The sequence below is a fragment of the Anomaloglossus baeobatrachus genome, chromosome 5, assembly GCF_048569485.1.
Source record: "Anomaloglossus baeobatrachus isolate aAnoBae1 chromosome 5, aAnoBae1.hap1, whole genome shotgun sequence".
Classification (NCBI taxonomy): Eukaryota; Metazoa; Chordata; class Amphibia; order Anura; family Aromobatidae; genus Anomaloglossus; species Anomaloglossus baeobatrachus.
In genome coordinates this window covers 57,369,739-57,384,726 of record NC_134357.1, presented here as the reverse complement: position 1 = coordinate 57,384,726, position 14,988 = coordinate 57,369,739, and the positions used below count along the sequence as shown (strand labels likewise).

The following is a 14,988-nucleotide window of genomic DNA, read 5'->3' as shown; positions in this document are numbered from 1 at the left end:
AGAATATCCGCCAAGTCCTGTAATAGATCTTGGCGGACGTTGGTTTCCTGGCTTGTCTCATAGTGGCAATGACATCCTGAGATAACCCTGACGATGCTAGGAGCCAGGACTCAATGGCCACACAGTCAGGTTGAGGGCCGCAGAATTCAGATGGAAAAACGGCCCTTGTGACAGCAAGTCTGTGCGGTCTGGAAGGGCCCACGGTTGACCCACCGTGAGATGCCACAGATCCGGGTACCACGATCGCCTCGGCCAGTCTGGAGCGACGAGAATGGCGCGGCGGCAGTCGGACCTGATCTTGCGTAATACTCTGGGCAGCATCGCCAGAGGAGGAAACACATAAGGCAGTCGAAACTGCGACCAATCCTGTACTAATGCATCCGCCGCCAGAGCTCTGTGATCCTGAGATCGTGCCATGAATGCTGGGACCTTGTTCTTGTGCCGTGACGCCATGAGATCGACGTCCGGCGTTCCCCAGCGGCGACAGATCTCTCGAAACACCTCTGGGTGCAGAGACCATTCCCCCGCGTCCATGCCCTGACGACTGAGAAAATCTGCTTCCCAGTTTTCTACTCCCGGTATGTGAACTGCGGAGATGGTGGATGCTGTGGCTTCCACCCACTGCAGAATTCGCCGTACTTCCTGGAAGGCTTGACGACTGCGAGTGCCGCCCTGGTGATTGATGTAGGCGACTGCAGTGGCGTTGTCCGACTGGATACGGATCTGCCTGCCCTCCAGCCACTGATGGAACGCCAATAGGGCTAGATACACTGCCCTTATTTCCAGAACATTGATCTGAAGGGAAGACTCTCTCGGAGTCCAGGTCCCCTGAGCCCTGTGGTGGAGAAACACTGCTTCCCACCCTGACAGGCTCGCGTCCGTGGTGACCACAGCCCAGGTTGGGGGCAGGAAGGATTTTCCCTGTGATAGAGAGGTGGGAAGAAGCCACCACTGAAGAGACGTCCTGGTTGCCAGGGAAAGAGAGACATTCTTGTCGAGGGAAGTCGATCTCTTGTCCCACTTGTGGAGAATGTCCCATTGGAGTGGGCGTAGATGAAATTGCGCGAAGGGCACTGCCTCCATCGCTGCCACCATCTTCCCTAGGAAGTGCATGAGGCGTCTCAATGGGTGTGACTGACTCTGAAGAAGAGATTACACCCCTGCTTGCAGAGAAAGCTGTTTGTCCAGTGGTAGCTTGACTACCGCTGACTGGGTATGAAACTCCATCCCGAGGTAGGTCAATGACTGGGTCGGCGTCAACTTGGATTTTGGAAAGTTGATGATCCACCTGAACTGCTGGAGAGTCTCCAGAGCGACGGTCAGGCTGTGTTGACACGCCTCCCGAGACGGTGCCCTGACTAGGAGATCGTCTAAGTAAGGAATCACCGAGTGGCTTTGGGAGTGTAGGACCGCCACAACGGATGCCATGACTTTGGTGAAAACCCGTGGGGCTGTTGCCAAGCCGAAAGGCAATGCCACGAACTGAAGGTGTTCGTCCCCTATGGCGAAACGCAAGAAGCGTTGATGTTCGGGTGCGATCGGCACATGGAGATAAGCATCCTTGATGTCGATCGATGCGAGAAAGTCTCCCTGTGACATCGAAGCGATGACCGAGCGGAGAGATTCCATCCTGAACCGTCTGGTTCTCACATGTCTGTTGAACAGTTTGAGGTCCAGAACGGGACGGAATGAACCGTCCTTCTTCGGCACCACGAACAAGTTGGAGTAAAAACTGCGCCCCTGTTCCTGAGGGGGGACGGGAATCACAACTCCTTCTGTCTTCAGAGCGGCTACTGCCTGAAGAAGTGCGTCGGCCCGAGCAGGGGGGGGGGAGGTTGTGAAGAAACGAGTTGGAGGACGAGAGGTGAACTCTATCCTGTAACCGTGAGACAGAATGTCTCTCACCCATCGGTCTTGAACATGTGGCCACCAGGTGTCGCAAAAGCGGGAGAGCCTGCCACCGACTGAGGATGCGGTTCGGGGATGCCCAGAGTCATGAGGAGGCCGCCTTGGAGGCAGTGCCTCCGGCAGCCTTTTGGGGGCGTGACTTAGACCGCCACGCGTAGGAGTTCCTCTGACCTTTCTCCGGCCTATTGGACGAAGAGGATTGGGACCTGGCGGAGGGGCGAAAGGACCGAAACCTCGATTGTATCATACGTTGCTGAGGTTGCTTCGGCCTGGACTGGGGTAAGGAGGAGTCCTTTCCCTTGGATTCTTTAATAATCTCATCCAATCGTTCTCCAAACAATCGGTCGCCAGAAAACGGCAAACCGGTTAGGAATCTCTTGGAAGCCGAGTCTGCCTTCCATTCGCGCAGCCACATGGCTCTGCGGACCGCCACCGAATTAGCGGATGCCACCGCTGTACGGCTAGCAGAGTCTAGGACTGCATTCATGGCGTATGAAGAAAACGCCGACGCCTGAGAAGTCAAAGACGCAACCTGCGGAGCAGAATTACGTGTGACCACATTAATCTCGGTTAGACAAGCCGAGATAGCTTGGAGTGCCCACACGGCTGCAAAAGCCGGGGCAAAAGACGCGCCCGTGGCTTCATAGATGGATTTCACCAGGAGCTCTATCTGCCTGTCAGTGGCATCTTTTAGCGATGAGCCATCTGCAACCGATACCACAGATCTAGCCGCCAATCTAGAGACTGGAGGATCCACCTTGGGACACTGAGCCCAACCCTTAACTACGTCAGAGGGGAAGGGGTAACGTGTGTCAGCAAGGCGCTTAGTAAAGCGCTTGTCCGGAACCGCTCTGGGTTTCTGGACAGCATCCTTGAAGTTAGAGTGGTCGAAAAACGCACTCCGCGTACGTTTGGGGAACCGAAACTGGTGTTTCTCCTGCTGAGAAGCCAAATCCTCTATAGGTGGAGGCGGGGGAGATAGATCTAACACCTGGTTGATGTACGAGATAAGATCATTTACTAAGGCGTCCCCTTCAGGTGTATCAAGGTTGAGGGCAACGTCATGGTCAGAGCCCTGAGCTGCGACCTCCGCCTCGTCCTCCAGCGAGTCCTCCAGCCGGGAATCTGAGCAGCGTGATGAAGCTGAGGATTCCAAGCGGGCCAGCTTAGCAGGTCTGGGGCTGTGGTCCGTGGAGGAGTCCTCTACGTGAAACATAGAGCCCACCCCGGGAGCGCGCTGCGGCGTGGACCGAGAGGGACCTGGAGGCGCCGATCCAACAGTGTCCTGGGTCTGTGTAAGGACCGGTCTGGACTGCAAGGCTTCTAGCAGCTTGGCAGACCATTTGTCCATAGACTTAGCCATGGATTGTGACAGTGACTCAGAGAGCTTCTCAGCAAAAACTGCAAACTCTGTCCCTGCCGCCTGGACAGTGGATGCATGGGGGTCTACCTGAGCCGAGGGGCCCACAAGTGGTCGCGGCTCCGGCTGAGTCAGTGTAACAGGGGTCGAGCATTGCTCACAGTGAGGGTAGGTGGAACCCGCAGGCAACATTGTCCTACAAGAGGTACAGGTCGCAAAGAACCCCTTTGCCTTAGCGCCCTTGCTCCTTGTGGACGACATGCTGTTGTGTCCCAGGAGAGTGATCACAGAGGGTATAAGGGAAGAGTATACAGCCCGGCCGAACAGAGATATATATATATATATATAAGGATATATAATACGTATCTATTCAGGCAACCCAGGGGGACCAGCACCGGAAGACCGGTGTGGCTTACCGACCGCTAAAAAGCGGCGTGTGTGTCCTCCAGATTCCCTGCTCCAGGTCTCCCAGCGGTGGAGAGCTCTTTCCTGATGATTCTCCAGCGCAGAATGTCTGAAAAAAATGGCTGCTGGAGCTCTCAGAGGGGGAGTGGAGCGGTGGGCGGCACCAGGAAAAAGTGCGGGAATCTGGGGTCCCTATTGTGATCAAAGAGGGGGGAGGAAGCATACAGGATGCTCCGGCCCTCACTGCCAACGTCAGGACGGCTGTCCCGCCCCTACCCTGACAGACAGGTCCGGGGGCGGGAGTCTTGCCAGTAGGCCGCAACTGAAGCCGGGGACTAAATTTATGACCGCGGCCGACAAGCAGGCGCGGTCGGCGCGGAAGTCCCCCGGCTTTCGCAGATCAGCAGCTGCTGTGTGTCCCAGGCAGCGTCCGGTCGGCTGTCCCGCCCCTACCCTGACAGACAGGTCCGGGGGCGAGATTTTGCAAGTAGGCCGCAACTGAAGCCGGGGACTAAATTTATGACCGCGGCCGACAAACAGGCGCGGTCGGCGCGGAAGTCCCCCGGCTTTCACGGCCCAGCAGCCCTTGCAGCGTCCGGGTGCCAGGCGCTCCAATGAACCGTCCCCATGGGGACACAGAGTACCTGACAGATGCAGGGCCCGGTCCCTGATGAAGAAAATACTCCGGTCCGGCAGATACCACACAGGGGCTGCGGAGGGAGCACGGTCCCAGTACCTGGATGACCACTCAGGATCCCACTTCTCCCAGAGCCCCCAAGGGATGGTGAAGGAAATACGGCATGAGGCTCCGGCCGTCGTACCCGCAATGGGTACCTCAACCTTAACAGCACCGCTGACGTAGTGGGGTGAGAAGGGAGCATGCCGGGGGCCCCATGGGAGCCCTCTTCTTCCAACCGATAACATCAGCAGCTACTGCTGACTAAAATGGGAATGCATGAGTGGATGTGTGCCTCCTTCCACACAAAGCATAAAACTGAGGAGCCCGTGAGGCACGGGAGGGTGTATAGGCAGAGGGGAGGGGTTACACTTTTGAGTGTAATACTTTGTGTGGCCTCCGGAGGCAGAAGCTATACACCCAATTGTCTGGGTCTCCCAATGGAGCGACAAAGAAAAGTCCCATATCTCTGGAACCGTATGGCAAATTAGATCCCACCCACATCCCTAAAAAAGCCGGACTACTCAAAGGAGCAGCGGTAATAAAATATGAGCAAAACCTGACCAATTATGACCTTGTGACAGTTCATCTTTAAATGTAGGTATATTAATAATTCAGTTATGAGCAGTAAAGTAAGAAAGAATAGTTGCTCAAATAGCTGAGACGAGGGGTAGCGTGCATAGGGTGCCATTGAAGGAGGAGGCACAATTTGTGGGGCATAAAATAAGCCGTGTCCTGAATTGAAGGGTATGTGTCAGCTCCTATGTTTGATCACACAGCGGACGCTACTATGTTCTCCTGGGAGGCAGGACATTCGGGGGAAGGCCACTGAGCTTCTGGTTGCTCCCACTACCTTGATACGTTTAGTTAATTTTTATCTTCTTCACCTAGCATGTCATTCCTGGCATTAAAACTCAGGACCAACGGTATGGAGGACAGAACCTCTAACAGTGAGCCTCAGTCTGCACTGTGAAATGAAATTTAAAGGGAACCTGTCAGGTGTAATATGTACTGCTCGTGGCTCTGGATGCATATTGTAACTGACAGGTTCCCTTTCAAGATATTTTCTCTGCCTAAAACCCTACATTTTTCTTGTTTTCAGGCATAATTTTTTAGTATAGTATACAGATGTGTCTCTTTTTGCCAGAACATTATAGATAAAAATAAAAGCTAAGCAGTAAAAGTCAGAGATTTTTGCATTTACTAAAAGATAACGGTGCAAAACCAATTACAATATTCGCAGATCAGTGAAGACAGGGGGGACACCAGAATAGATACTACACAGAGGCCCTTGGCTGCTAATGTTTGCGCCTGCTCAAAATTACAAGTACATTTTATTCTTTTGAGCATTCCTTAGGTAGAAAACTTACTTGCCACAAACTGTCACCTCAACTTCCTCCTCTAGAATGGTAATGACCGAGGGAACTGTCACCTTCACCTCATATTTGGGTAACACTGCAAAAAAATAGTAAATCAAATATTAGATCCAGCTCTAGAAATAATTCTGTCACTGGCCATAAAGCTGAAAATAAACACTATGTTTTAAGGCTGCTTTCAACTTGTGAGTTCCAGCCCTTAAACTGGTTATCTCATATTCATAAAAAGTTAAGGACTTGTAAAACAGTCAACGTTGCAATTTTCTTCTCATTAAAATGTTTTTCCCTTTGTTTGAAAGGAGGAAATCTAATTCGATAATTTACAACCCGCTGCCAAGGTTACTGACTAGCAAGTATAGGTTTACAAGCTATTTGATATGCAGTTTGTATGCGCTGCTCTGAAACTGGTCTGTACTTTTTTCATGCTGCATATTATGATATTAAGAGAATATTCAAAAACCGCATAAAAAGGATTATTATTTTTATTGTGTTCTAATGGGAATAATCTTATTTGTATGTGTCCTTTTTATACATAAGAAAGAAAAAGAGAACGAAAAATACCATATTCCTCCACAGTGAAGTGTTGCTCGATTTGTGAGCCCTTTTGCCTCTGCGCGACCAGTTTATATGTTCCCAGTCGAGGCTCGGAGGTGAGAAGGAAGGACTCCTGTGCAATTCCCCTCTTTGTCTCCACATCCAGCCATTGGGCAATGCGATTTCTCTGAGGATCCTGTAAGAAGAAATCTTTATTTATTAATTTATTTTACAATTAACCCCAGTAATAAATGCTGCGCAAGTAGAGAAATTATGCGTTTCTAACACATGGGGTTAAATCCAAATATATTGCTGTAACATGACCAGATAATTCAGTATTCTAGACTTATGTCAAAAGAGTCCTACTAATTGATGCACTACTTTTTATAGTGGATTGAATAAAAATTGCATCTCTCTATACATCTGTCCAACTATCTGTATACCCATATAAAAAATGTAGCAGAACAGGCAAAAGTGCAAGCATCGGTGCCAGCAAACAGGTTGTCACCCACCCACCAATGGTACGTAAAAATGTTGGCAGGACTCAATAGTAAATTTATTGTAAAAAAATGGTGTATTTATTGTTCTATGTGAACAGGCTCAAATCGGCCAATAATTACACCAGTTTTTTGCGTTAAATTTGTAAGATGGCTGATAGATAAGTAGTTGATGGGAGCTATGTATCACAGAGGTGGATATCCTCTGTGATGAAGCCTGGGTATAAGCACTAGTACACTTGGTACTAAGAGAGTTTTTAGGGCACATCAGGGTTGGGGTTTTTTTAGGAGCAGTTGGCGAGATGAGCAGGTCTTGCTACTGACATATTCCCACCTATGGGTCTGGTACATGTGTTAAAATGGAGACTGTTTGTCTCACACATGGTCTGTGTGTGGAGGTTGCAAAACCTCTACTGGGAGATCTCTGTATCAAAGTGGATCTTATCCCATGCAGGCGATCTGACTCGGACTCTGATTACTGGTGACGCCGCCCCGCGCTTCAGTGCCAAAGGCCATCGCCATCACTACTCCCCTCATCATCCTTTCGGGCCCACTCCACCTGTGGGAAGCGATACCATCTTCGGCTGCTATTTCCTACCGGCCAGGAGGACAGCGACAGCAGCAGTGGCTAATCCCTGGCTGCGTACTACAGGTGGTGTCACAACATTTCTACTACTATTACCCCCATCATCTTCCCTCCTTATTGGTGTACACCTCAGGGCATGAAGCCGACAGGCCACCATGACATCCCAGATCACCACACCGGCCCGGCGACGAGTAACTCAGGTGCGAGACCCCATGCCTGATTCCCCCTGCCCCCCTGGGTGCTACATATGGTGTTTGGGCGCCGCACACTGATCCTCCAAGTAAGTTTGTCTTTTATTTCTGCTCCTTAGATAATTTACCTTCTTAACCCCTTGCTGAAGGGGACAGTTGTCTTGCAAATGATTTCAGTTTTCCAATTGTTTGTTTTGTCTCACCATTATCTGAAGCCTATGACGGCTTTTTTTTTTTGTGAGCTGGAAAACTGTATTTTTTCTTGCTACCATTTTGGGGTAAGCCCAGCTTTTTGTTATCTTTTTTTTTTATTGCATTTATTTTAGGGGCAGCTATGATCCCAAAAAAAACCTCAACAATTTGGGTCTGGGTTTAATTGGAGGACCAAATTCTGCTGCGAGTGTGAGCCGAGAGTCACTCACTGTGATCCTATTCTCTCACATGCCAGAATCTAAGCACAGGTGAGAAGAAGATGGAGAGATTCACTTATTTTTATTTATATATATATATATATATATATATATATATATATATATATATATATATATATATATATATATACTGTATATTCTCCCCATGTTTGTGTGGGTTTCCTCCGGGTTATCCGGTTTCCTCCCACACTCCAAAGACATACTGATAGGGAATTTAGATTGTGAGCCCCAATGGGGACAGTGTTACCAGTGTATGTAAAGCGCTGTGGAATTAATAGCGCTATATAAGTGAATAAATAATATTATTATTATTATATATATGTGTATAGATATATATTGTACTGCTTGAAAAAAGTCACTTGTGACTGGAACATCGTGCTGTATCATATGGGCCATTAAATAGGCTTTTTCATTCAAGATTGAAGCTGTGTGCTGCCTTCACCTTTTTTGCTGCTCATTGAAATTGGGTGAGACTGATTGGAAGCACTTTGCACCACAACAGGTTAAGTGCTGCTCCTATTTTTGCATTATCTCTCTCTCTCTATATATATATATATATATATATATATATATATATATATATATATATATATATATCGGCTTGCACTCAGATGTGCAGTTCAGAGTTTCACACGCACCTATAGGCTTGCATGGGTGCATCTGATCTGAGGAGCGCTACAACTCACAGCATGCTGCCATTTTTTTCAAGTGCCGAAACGGCATAAGAAAAAAAATGATCATTGGCACAGCTCCATAGTATAACATTGCGCCAAAGGCTATCCGATAAAACGTCAGATAGCACTCGTCTGTGGTATATGCTGGCTGTATGTCAGTGTGAAGTGAGCACACCCTAAATGTAAGCCTCATATCATATACCCACCATCCAGCGTCTTCACCTTTTACCAATGCAGCTTTGGTCTCTATGACAGTAACTTCTGACTGTCCGGAAGGGAGAAGTTACATCAAAAGGACTCAATGCATCTCTATGAGAGCCAGAACTAGGCTCTCATAGACATGCATTGAGTTGTAACCTCCAGGTCGATCCATGAAACTCTGGACCTGTCAGCAGGTCACAAATCACAGTTGAGTATATGAAAGGGGCAGGGGACTTAGATTTAAAACACCACTCCAGTGGTGCAATAAAAAAAAAATGTAATGGTGTTTTATATGTTTAGAGCCAGACCACACAGCAGGTGTTAGGGGCGTGTGCTGGCTGTATAACGCAGCTGACACCCATTTGCTGACACCCATGTTTTTGTTACACTATCATATACTTTATTATTCACACACACATTATATATATATATATACATATACATACTATATGTATATATATATATATATGTTAGGGTGAACTATTAACCGGAGATCGCTTGTTGCTTACTGCCTGGCATAATTGGTGTGGATCAAGTGCATGTGTAGTAAAGAAATAAAGAAATCACGTCAGACACCGTCAGATGTGAAATCTCTTCTTGATCACAGTAAAGATGGCACCAAACAGACCGAGAGGAAGCATGCGGCCTCTGATATACTCTAGGTGTGTACACATGTTCGGATATGCCCATTTAGTGGGACAGTTCATGATTTAGCCAATGGACAGATCCGTGTTGATGCTAATGGGCGGGTCTAAGACGTCTTCATCTGTTGGTTGGTCCTTTAGGTTGGCCAGTGGGTCTTTTCTTTATATGGTGGTCTTCTTATATCTGGACATTCCGTGCATTCCAAGCAAGGTGTGGAAAACAGGAAATGGCAGCCATCTATACCTCTGTGTCACATGTATGATCTGAGAACTGAATTATGTAAGGCAAATCGTCGTAATATTTCCCACAATCCCCTATCAAGAGGTTAATTAAGTATTTAATGGAAAGGCTCCCCTCAAAATATATATATATATATATATATATATATATTTTCTACAGTACAATAACCACATGACAGTACGTTCAGATGTTTTTCACGTTTTATCATGTAACATTTATGTTCATGGTGTTGTATGCATTCGCCTGTGATATATACCTTTAATAACCTACATCACATTGCTTGGGCAAAGTTGGATGAACATGGGTGAACTCTGTATTATCACTTTAGTTTTTTTTGTTCTGTCATAGGAGCAAAAAAAAATAAAATAAATGGCTTTCATAACTATAAAGGATTTGTCAAACAAAGACACTAATGGCGGCGGATCAACCATGTTAACTGTAATAGGGTCTTATGGGTTTCTTTAGTCTTGTCCATCATTTTACCAGAAAAATCTGTTTGTTAACTATGCTCAACAAAACAGTAAAAACTAAATCTAATAATTATAAATAATGTCTTACCTCAACATAAACCAGAGGGTACTGAAAAGGAAAGCCAGAAACACAATTATTATTATTATTATTATTAATATTATTACTGTTTTGCTTTTGTCTAGAGGGGTCAATGATTTTATTATACAATTCCATTAATTTGCTAAAAATCTATATAGTATCATATTTACCGGTAAGTACTTTCTTAATTATTTCCACATTTTCTGTTTTTTTCCACATTTTTTTGGCTGCTTTTTTTTTTAAGATGTTTTTTTACGGCCCAAGCAAAAGCTATGAGATTTTATAAATTGCTTTTTTGTTCCTGACTGAATAGGAAAGCTGCTGTGGTTTTGAAAACTGCAGAATGTCAATTCTTTTATCATTTTTGGAGCTTTTTTTTCCCCTGCAAAAATTGTAACCATTTGGTTTTGCTGCATTTTTGTTGCTTTTTTTCCATGCTTTTTTGGTGAATAAAACTAACTTTATTATACATGTATTCTAGACAAATGACACATATAAGCTACGCCCTCCAAAGAACCCCAGCAAAAACATAACAGTAAAAATCAGCAAAAACACAAAAAAAAAACCCAGCACAAATGCAGTAAAAAAATTTAACAATTTGGCTTTGCTGCATTTTTGTTGCATTTTTTTTCCTGATTTTTGGTGAATAAAACTATCTTTATTAAACATGTATTATAGACAAATGACACATATAAGCTGCACCAAAAAAGGCAGCAAAAAAGCAACAATAAAAAATATCAAAAACACAATAAAAAAACATCAAAAATGCAGCAAAACTTGCTTCTTTACTACCAAGAAAACAGGTTTTTCCTGCAGAAAAAAGTAATGTGTGAACATAACCTTACTTGTATTCAATATCTGATCACAGATATAACATTCAATTAATTCAATTACACACAATTTTTTTTCCTCACACGGTTTATAAATCATTTTGATGGAGACTTATGAAGTCTCCAATTTGAGGGCAGCATTAGATAGAAGAAATTACTCTGGGTTCTGCAGTTTTGTATGATTTAATTTAGTAATTTTTCCATACAAAGAAAATTTGTCTAAATCCTGCCAGGACTTCTAGAAAAAGCCTGTGCGTTCTGCTGACCCGACCCGCACACAGATTACCGTATCTAATATATAAAGCTAAGTATATGTTTGTGTGTGTGTGTGTGTATGTTTGTGTGTGTGTGTGTGTGTGTGTGTATGTCTGCTAAAGGAATCTCCCCATGTGACTCAGGGAATGTCATAGAATATGTTTTGATGGGTAAATTTAACCCCGCACTTTACAGTTTCTCTCCAAAAAACCTGCCTCCATTAAAGTCAATGTACGCAAACTACAGGTCATTAATAGGAGCTGTAATTGGTTGCTATAGGAACAAAATAAATTGTTGTTATAAGAAGCTTCTGTGTGAGGTAATAAGATGTCGGTGGGGAGACGAATAGAGAGAGACAGAAAGAGACAGACAGACAGAGACAGACTGTCAAAGAGACAGACAGAGACAGATAGACACAGAATTACAGGGAAAGAGACAGGGAAAGAGACAGAGACAGGGAAAGAGACAGACAGGGAAAGAGACAAAAACTGTGAAAGACAAAAACATGAAAAGAGACAGACACAAGGAAAAAGACAGGGAAAGAGACAGACAGAGACAGACAGGGAAAAAGACATATGGGGAAAGAGACAGACGGGAAAAAGACAGACGGGGAAAGAGACAGATGGGGAAAGAAACAGACGGGGAACGAGACAGATGGGGAAAGAGACAGACCTGGAACGAGACAGACCTGGCACGAGACAGATGGGGAAAGAGTCAGACAGAGAGACAGACACACAGTGACAGACAAGTAAAGAGGCAGACAGAGAGACAGACACAGAGACAAACAGACAGAGACTGGGAGAGACACAGAGAGAGAGTTACTATCCCGGGCAATGCCCGGGTACAACATTCAGTATGCATATAAAACTGTCAATCACTGTATGTAGTTGGGGCAGCAGAACTCACAAGCTGTTAACCCCTTCCCATCTTGGCCATTTTTCATTTTTGCTCTTTCATTTTTTCCTCCCCTTTTTCCAAGATCCATACCTTTTTTATTTTTCCGTCAATGTTACCTAATGATGGCTTGGTATTTTTTGAGGCATGTTGTGTTTTGAATTAAACCATTCATTTTACAAATATAGTGAACTGGAAAATAGGGAAAAAATTCCAAGTGCGGTGAAATTGCAAAACAAGTGCGATTCCGTGATTGTTTTTTTGAGATTTTCTGAGAACAGCAATGTTTTTATTTTTCAGGCTCTGGAGCTAAATTATCGTGCAGTTTTTGCGCCCTGAGCTGTCGTTTTTAAGTATACCATGTCTGAGTAGATGGGATGTTTTGATCACATCTTATTGCATTTTATTGCAGTGATGTGGCAGCCAAATAAACGTAATTTTGGTTTTTGGAATTATATTTTCTTTACGTACGCCATTTTATATTTTTATAGATCGGGCATTCCTAAATGTGGTGATAACAAATATGTGTATTTTTCGTTTTACGCTTTGATTTTTATTTTCAAGGGAGGTGATTTGAATTTTTGTATTTTTATATATATTTTAAAACTTTTTTTCAACTTTTTATTGGTTTTACTAGTCCCCATAGAGGACTTGAAGTTGTGATCATCCGATCGCTTGTGCAGTACAGATTGATGCTTCAGCATCAGCACCGCTCTGTAAAGCAGAAATCATCATCTCCTGTGAACTCTGGCTTGTAGCCAGCATTTACATAACCTTCATCATGACAGACACAGTGGTCATCATCTGACCCCCACCTGTCATGACAACTCATTGGCGCCCTGCTTTCACGTCACAGGGCCACCGTTGGGAGCGAGGAATGATGTGTTAAATCCCTCTGTCAGAGATTGACAGTGGGATTTAACTAGTTAACAGCCACAGGCGCGTCGCCGATCCACTTGCGGCTGTTAGAGGTACATGATGGCTGATCAGATCAGCCATCATCTGCAGGAAAAAATGCGGGCTCAGCATGTGAGCCTGAATCAAAGTCAGGGACATGAGCTAGTACATACCAGTACGTCCTATGTCAGTAAGGGGTTAAAGAATAACCGTTGTTTTAATTCTTATTTCATAAATCAATAGTACACATGAAAATATACTGGAATAGTACTAGGTATTCGGTAGAAATAATCCATACTCAAATATTTTAGTATTTGCTCATCACTATGGATAACTACTGTATATACTGTATTTCCAAGACTAGCATCTGCCCCTCTACCATACGTGTTTCTCAGATGGGAACGTAACAAAGAAGCTTAAAATCTTAAACATGGAAATCTTGAACATACCTTCTCAGATACGGCACGGAATGTTTCATCCAGTGCAGCAATACGGAACTGAACTACATGTAAAAAGATATAAAGATGATTCATTAATAACATGATGAAAAAGGTAGCATACACACAATTCTAATTTGAAAGGAATATTAATCAGTGGGTGTGGCCTGTGCTGTACATCTGGCACCCACTGTTCAGTAATTCTCACCGTCCTGTCCCGGTTTGTAGATGGGTTTGTCAGTTTGGATGAAGACTAGGTTTTGTAGAGGTCTGATAAGAACGCTTCTCCTTTTCTTGAAATGTAGTGTTTGCCCCTCAGCTTCTAGGGTGATATATCCCACATTTGCTTTGTCAGCGTCAGGTGTCTGAAAGAACAATATACATTTTTACTGTATTGTTAAATTAGAAAAAAATGACTGACTAAATTATTTCTAAAAACAGAGTCACACCTGTCTTGAGGTTGTGTGCAGTAATGCATCTAAAGGCCGCTTTACACGCTGCGACATCGATAATGCGATGTCGTTGGGGTCACGGAATTTGTGACGCACAGCCGGCCGCATTAGCGATGTCGTTGTGTGTGTGACACCTATGAGCGATTTTGAATGGTCGCAAAAACGTTCAAAATCGCTCTGTGACATGCCCCCCTAATCTCGAATATCGTTGCTGCTGCAGTAACAATGTTGTTCCTTGTCCCTGCGGCAGCACACATCGCTCCGTGTGACGCTGCAGGAACGAGGAACCTCTCCTTACCTGCCTCCCGCCCGCAATGAGGAAGGAAGAAGGTGGGCGGGATGTTACGCCCGCTCATCTCCGCCCCTCTGCTTCTATTGGGCGGCCGCTTAGTGACGTCACATGGACCGCCCCCTTAGAAAGGAGGCGGTTCGCCGGTCACAGTGACGTCGCTAGGCAGGTAAGTAGTGTGACGGGTCTGGGCGATGTTGTGCGCCATGGGCAGCGATTTGCCCATGTCGCACAACCGATGGGGGCGGGTACCCACCCTAGTGATATCGGTACCAATATTGCAGCGTGTAAAGTGGCCTTAAGACATATTAACCTAATGCTGTTGTTCAAGCTTGGGGTTCAAGTCTGCAGTCACTCTACATGACTACAGACTTGTGAATCCTTACTGCACGCACAGTGCACGCTGTCAGTATTCTTCAATGCTTTGCGATTTGTATACTTTTGGCCAAACTTCGACTAGACCTGTCTGGCCTCAGTCAACTCACTTGCAGAGTGAGGACATGCACGCCTGGTCGGCACATGACCGAATGTATGCACATCCCTTACGGTCACGTGCTCAACCATTCCCGGTACCATAGAGACAGTGCGCACTGTGTGTCCTGTAAGGCTATGTGCCCACGGGACAATGTACCGGCGGATATTTCCGCAGATATGTCCGCAG

The 14,988-nt window shown here is 45.3% G+C and overlaps 1 protein-coding gene across 3 annotated transcripts in view; it reads right to left on the bottom strand.

Annotated features, from left to right (window-relative positions):
* A2M (alpha-2-macroglobulin) overlaps positions 1–14,988 on the bottom strand; it is a 124,722-nt gene that overhangs the window by 83,867 nt on the left and 25,867 nt on the right. For all 3 annotated transcript variants that reach the window (XM_075348521.1, XM_075348520.1, XM_075348522.1), the window contains exons 3-7: positions 13,795–13,951; positions 13,599–13,651; positions 10,283–10,303; positions 6,287–6,455; positions 5,720–5,804 (exon numbers count right to left, since the gene is read on the bottom strand). In XM_075348521.1, the coding sequence (XP_075204636.1) occupies positions 5,720–5,804; positions 6,287–6,455; positions 10,283–10,303; positions 13,599–13,651; positions 13,795–13,951 (485 nt within the window). The remainder of the gene's footprint in view (positions 1–5,719; positions 5,805–6,286; positions 6,456–10,282; positions 10,304–13,598; positions 13,652–13,794; positions 13,952–14,988) is intronic.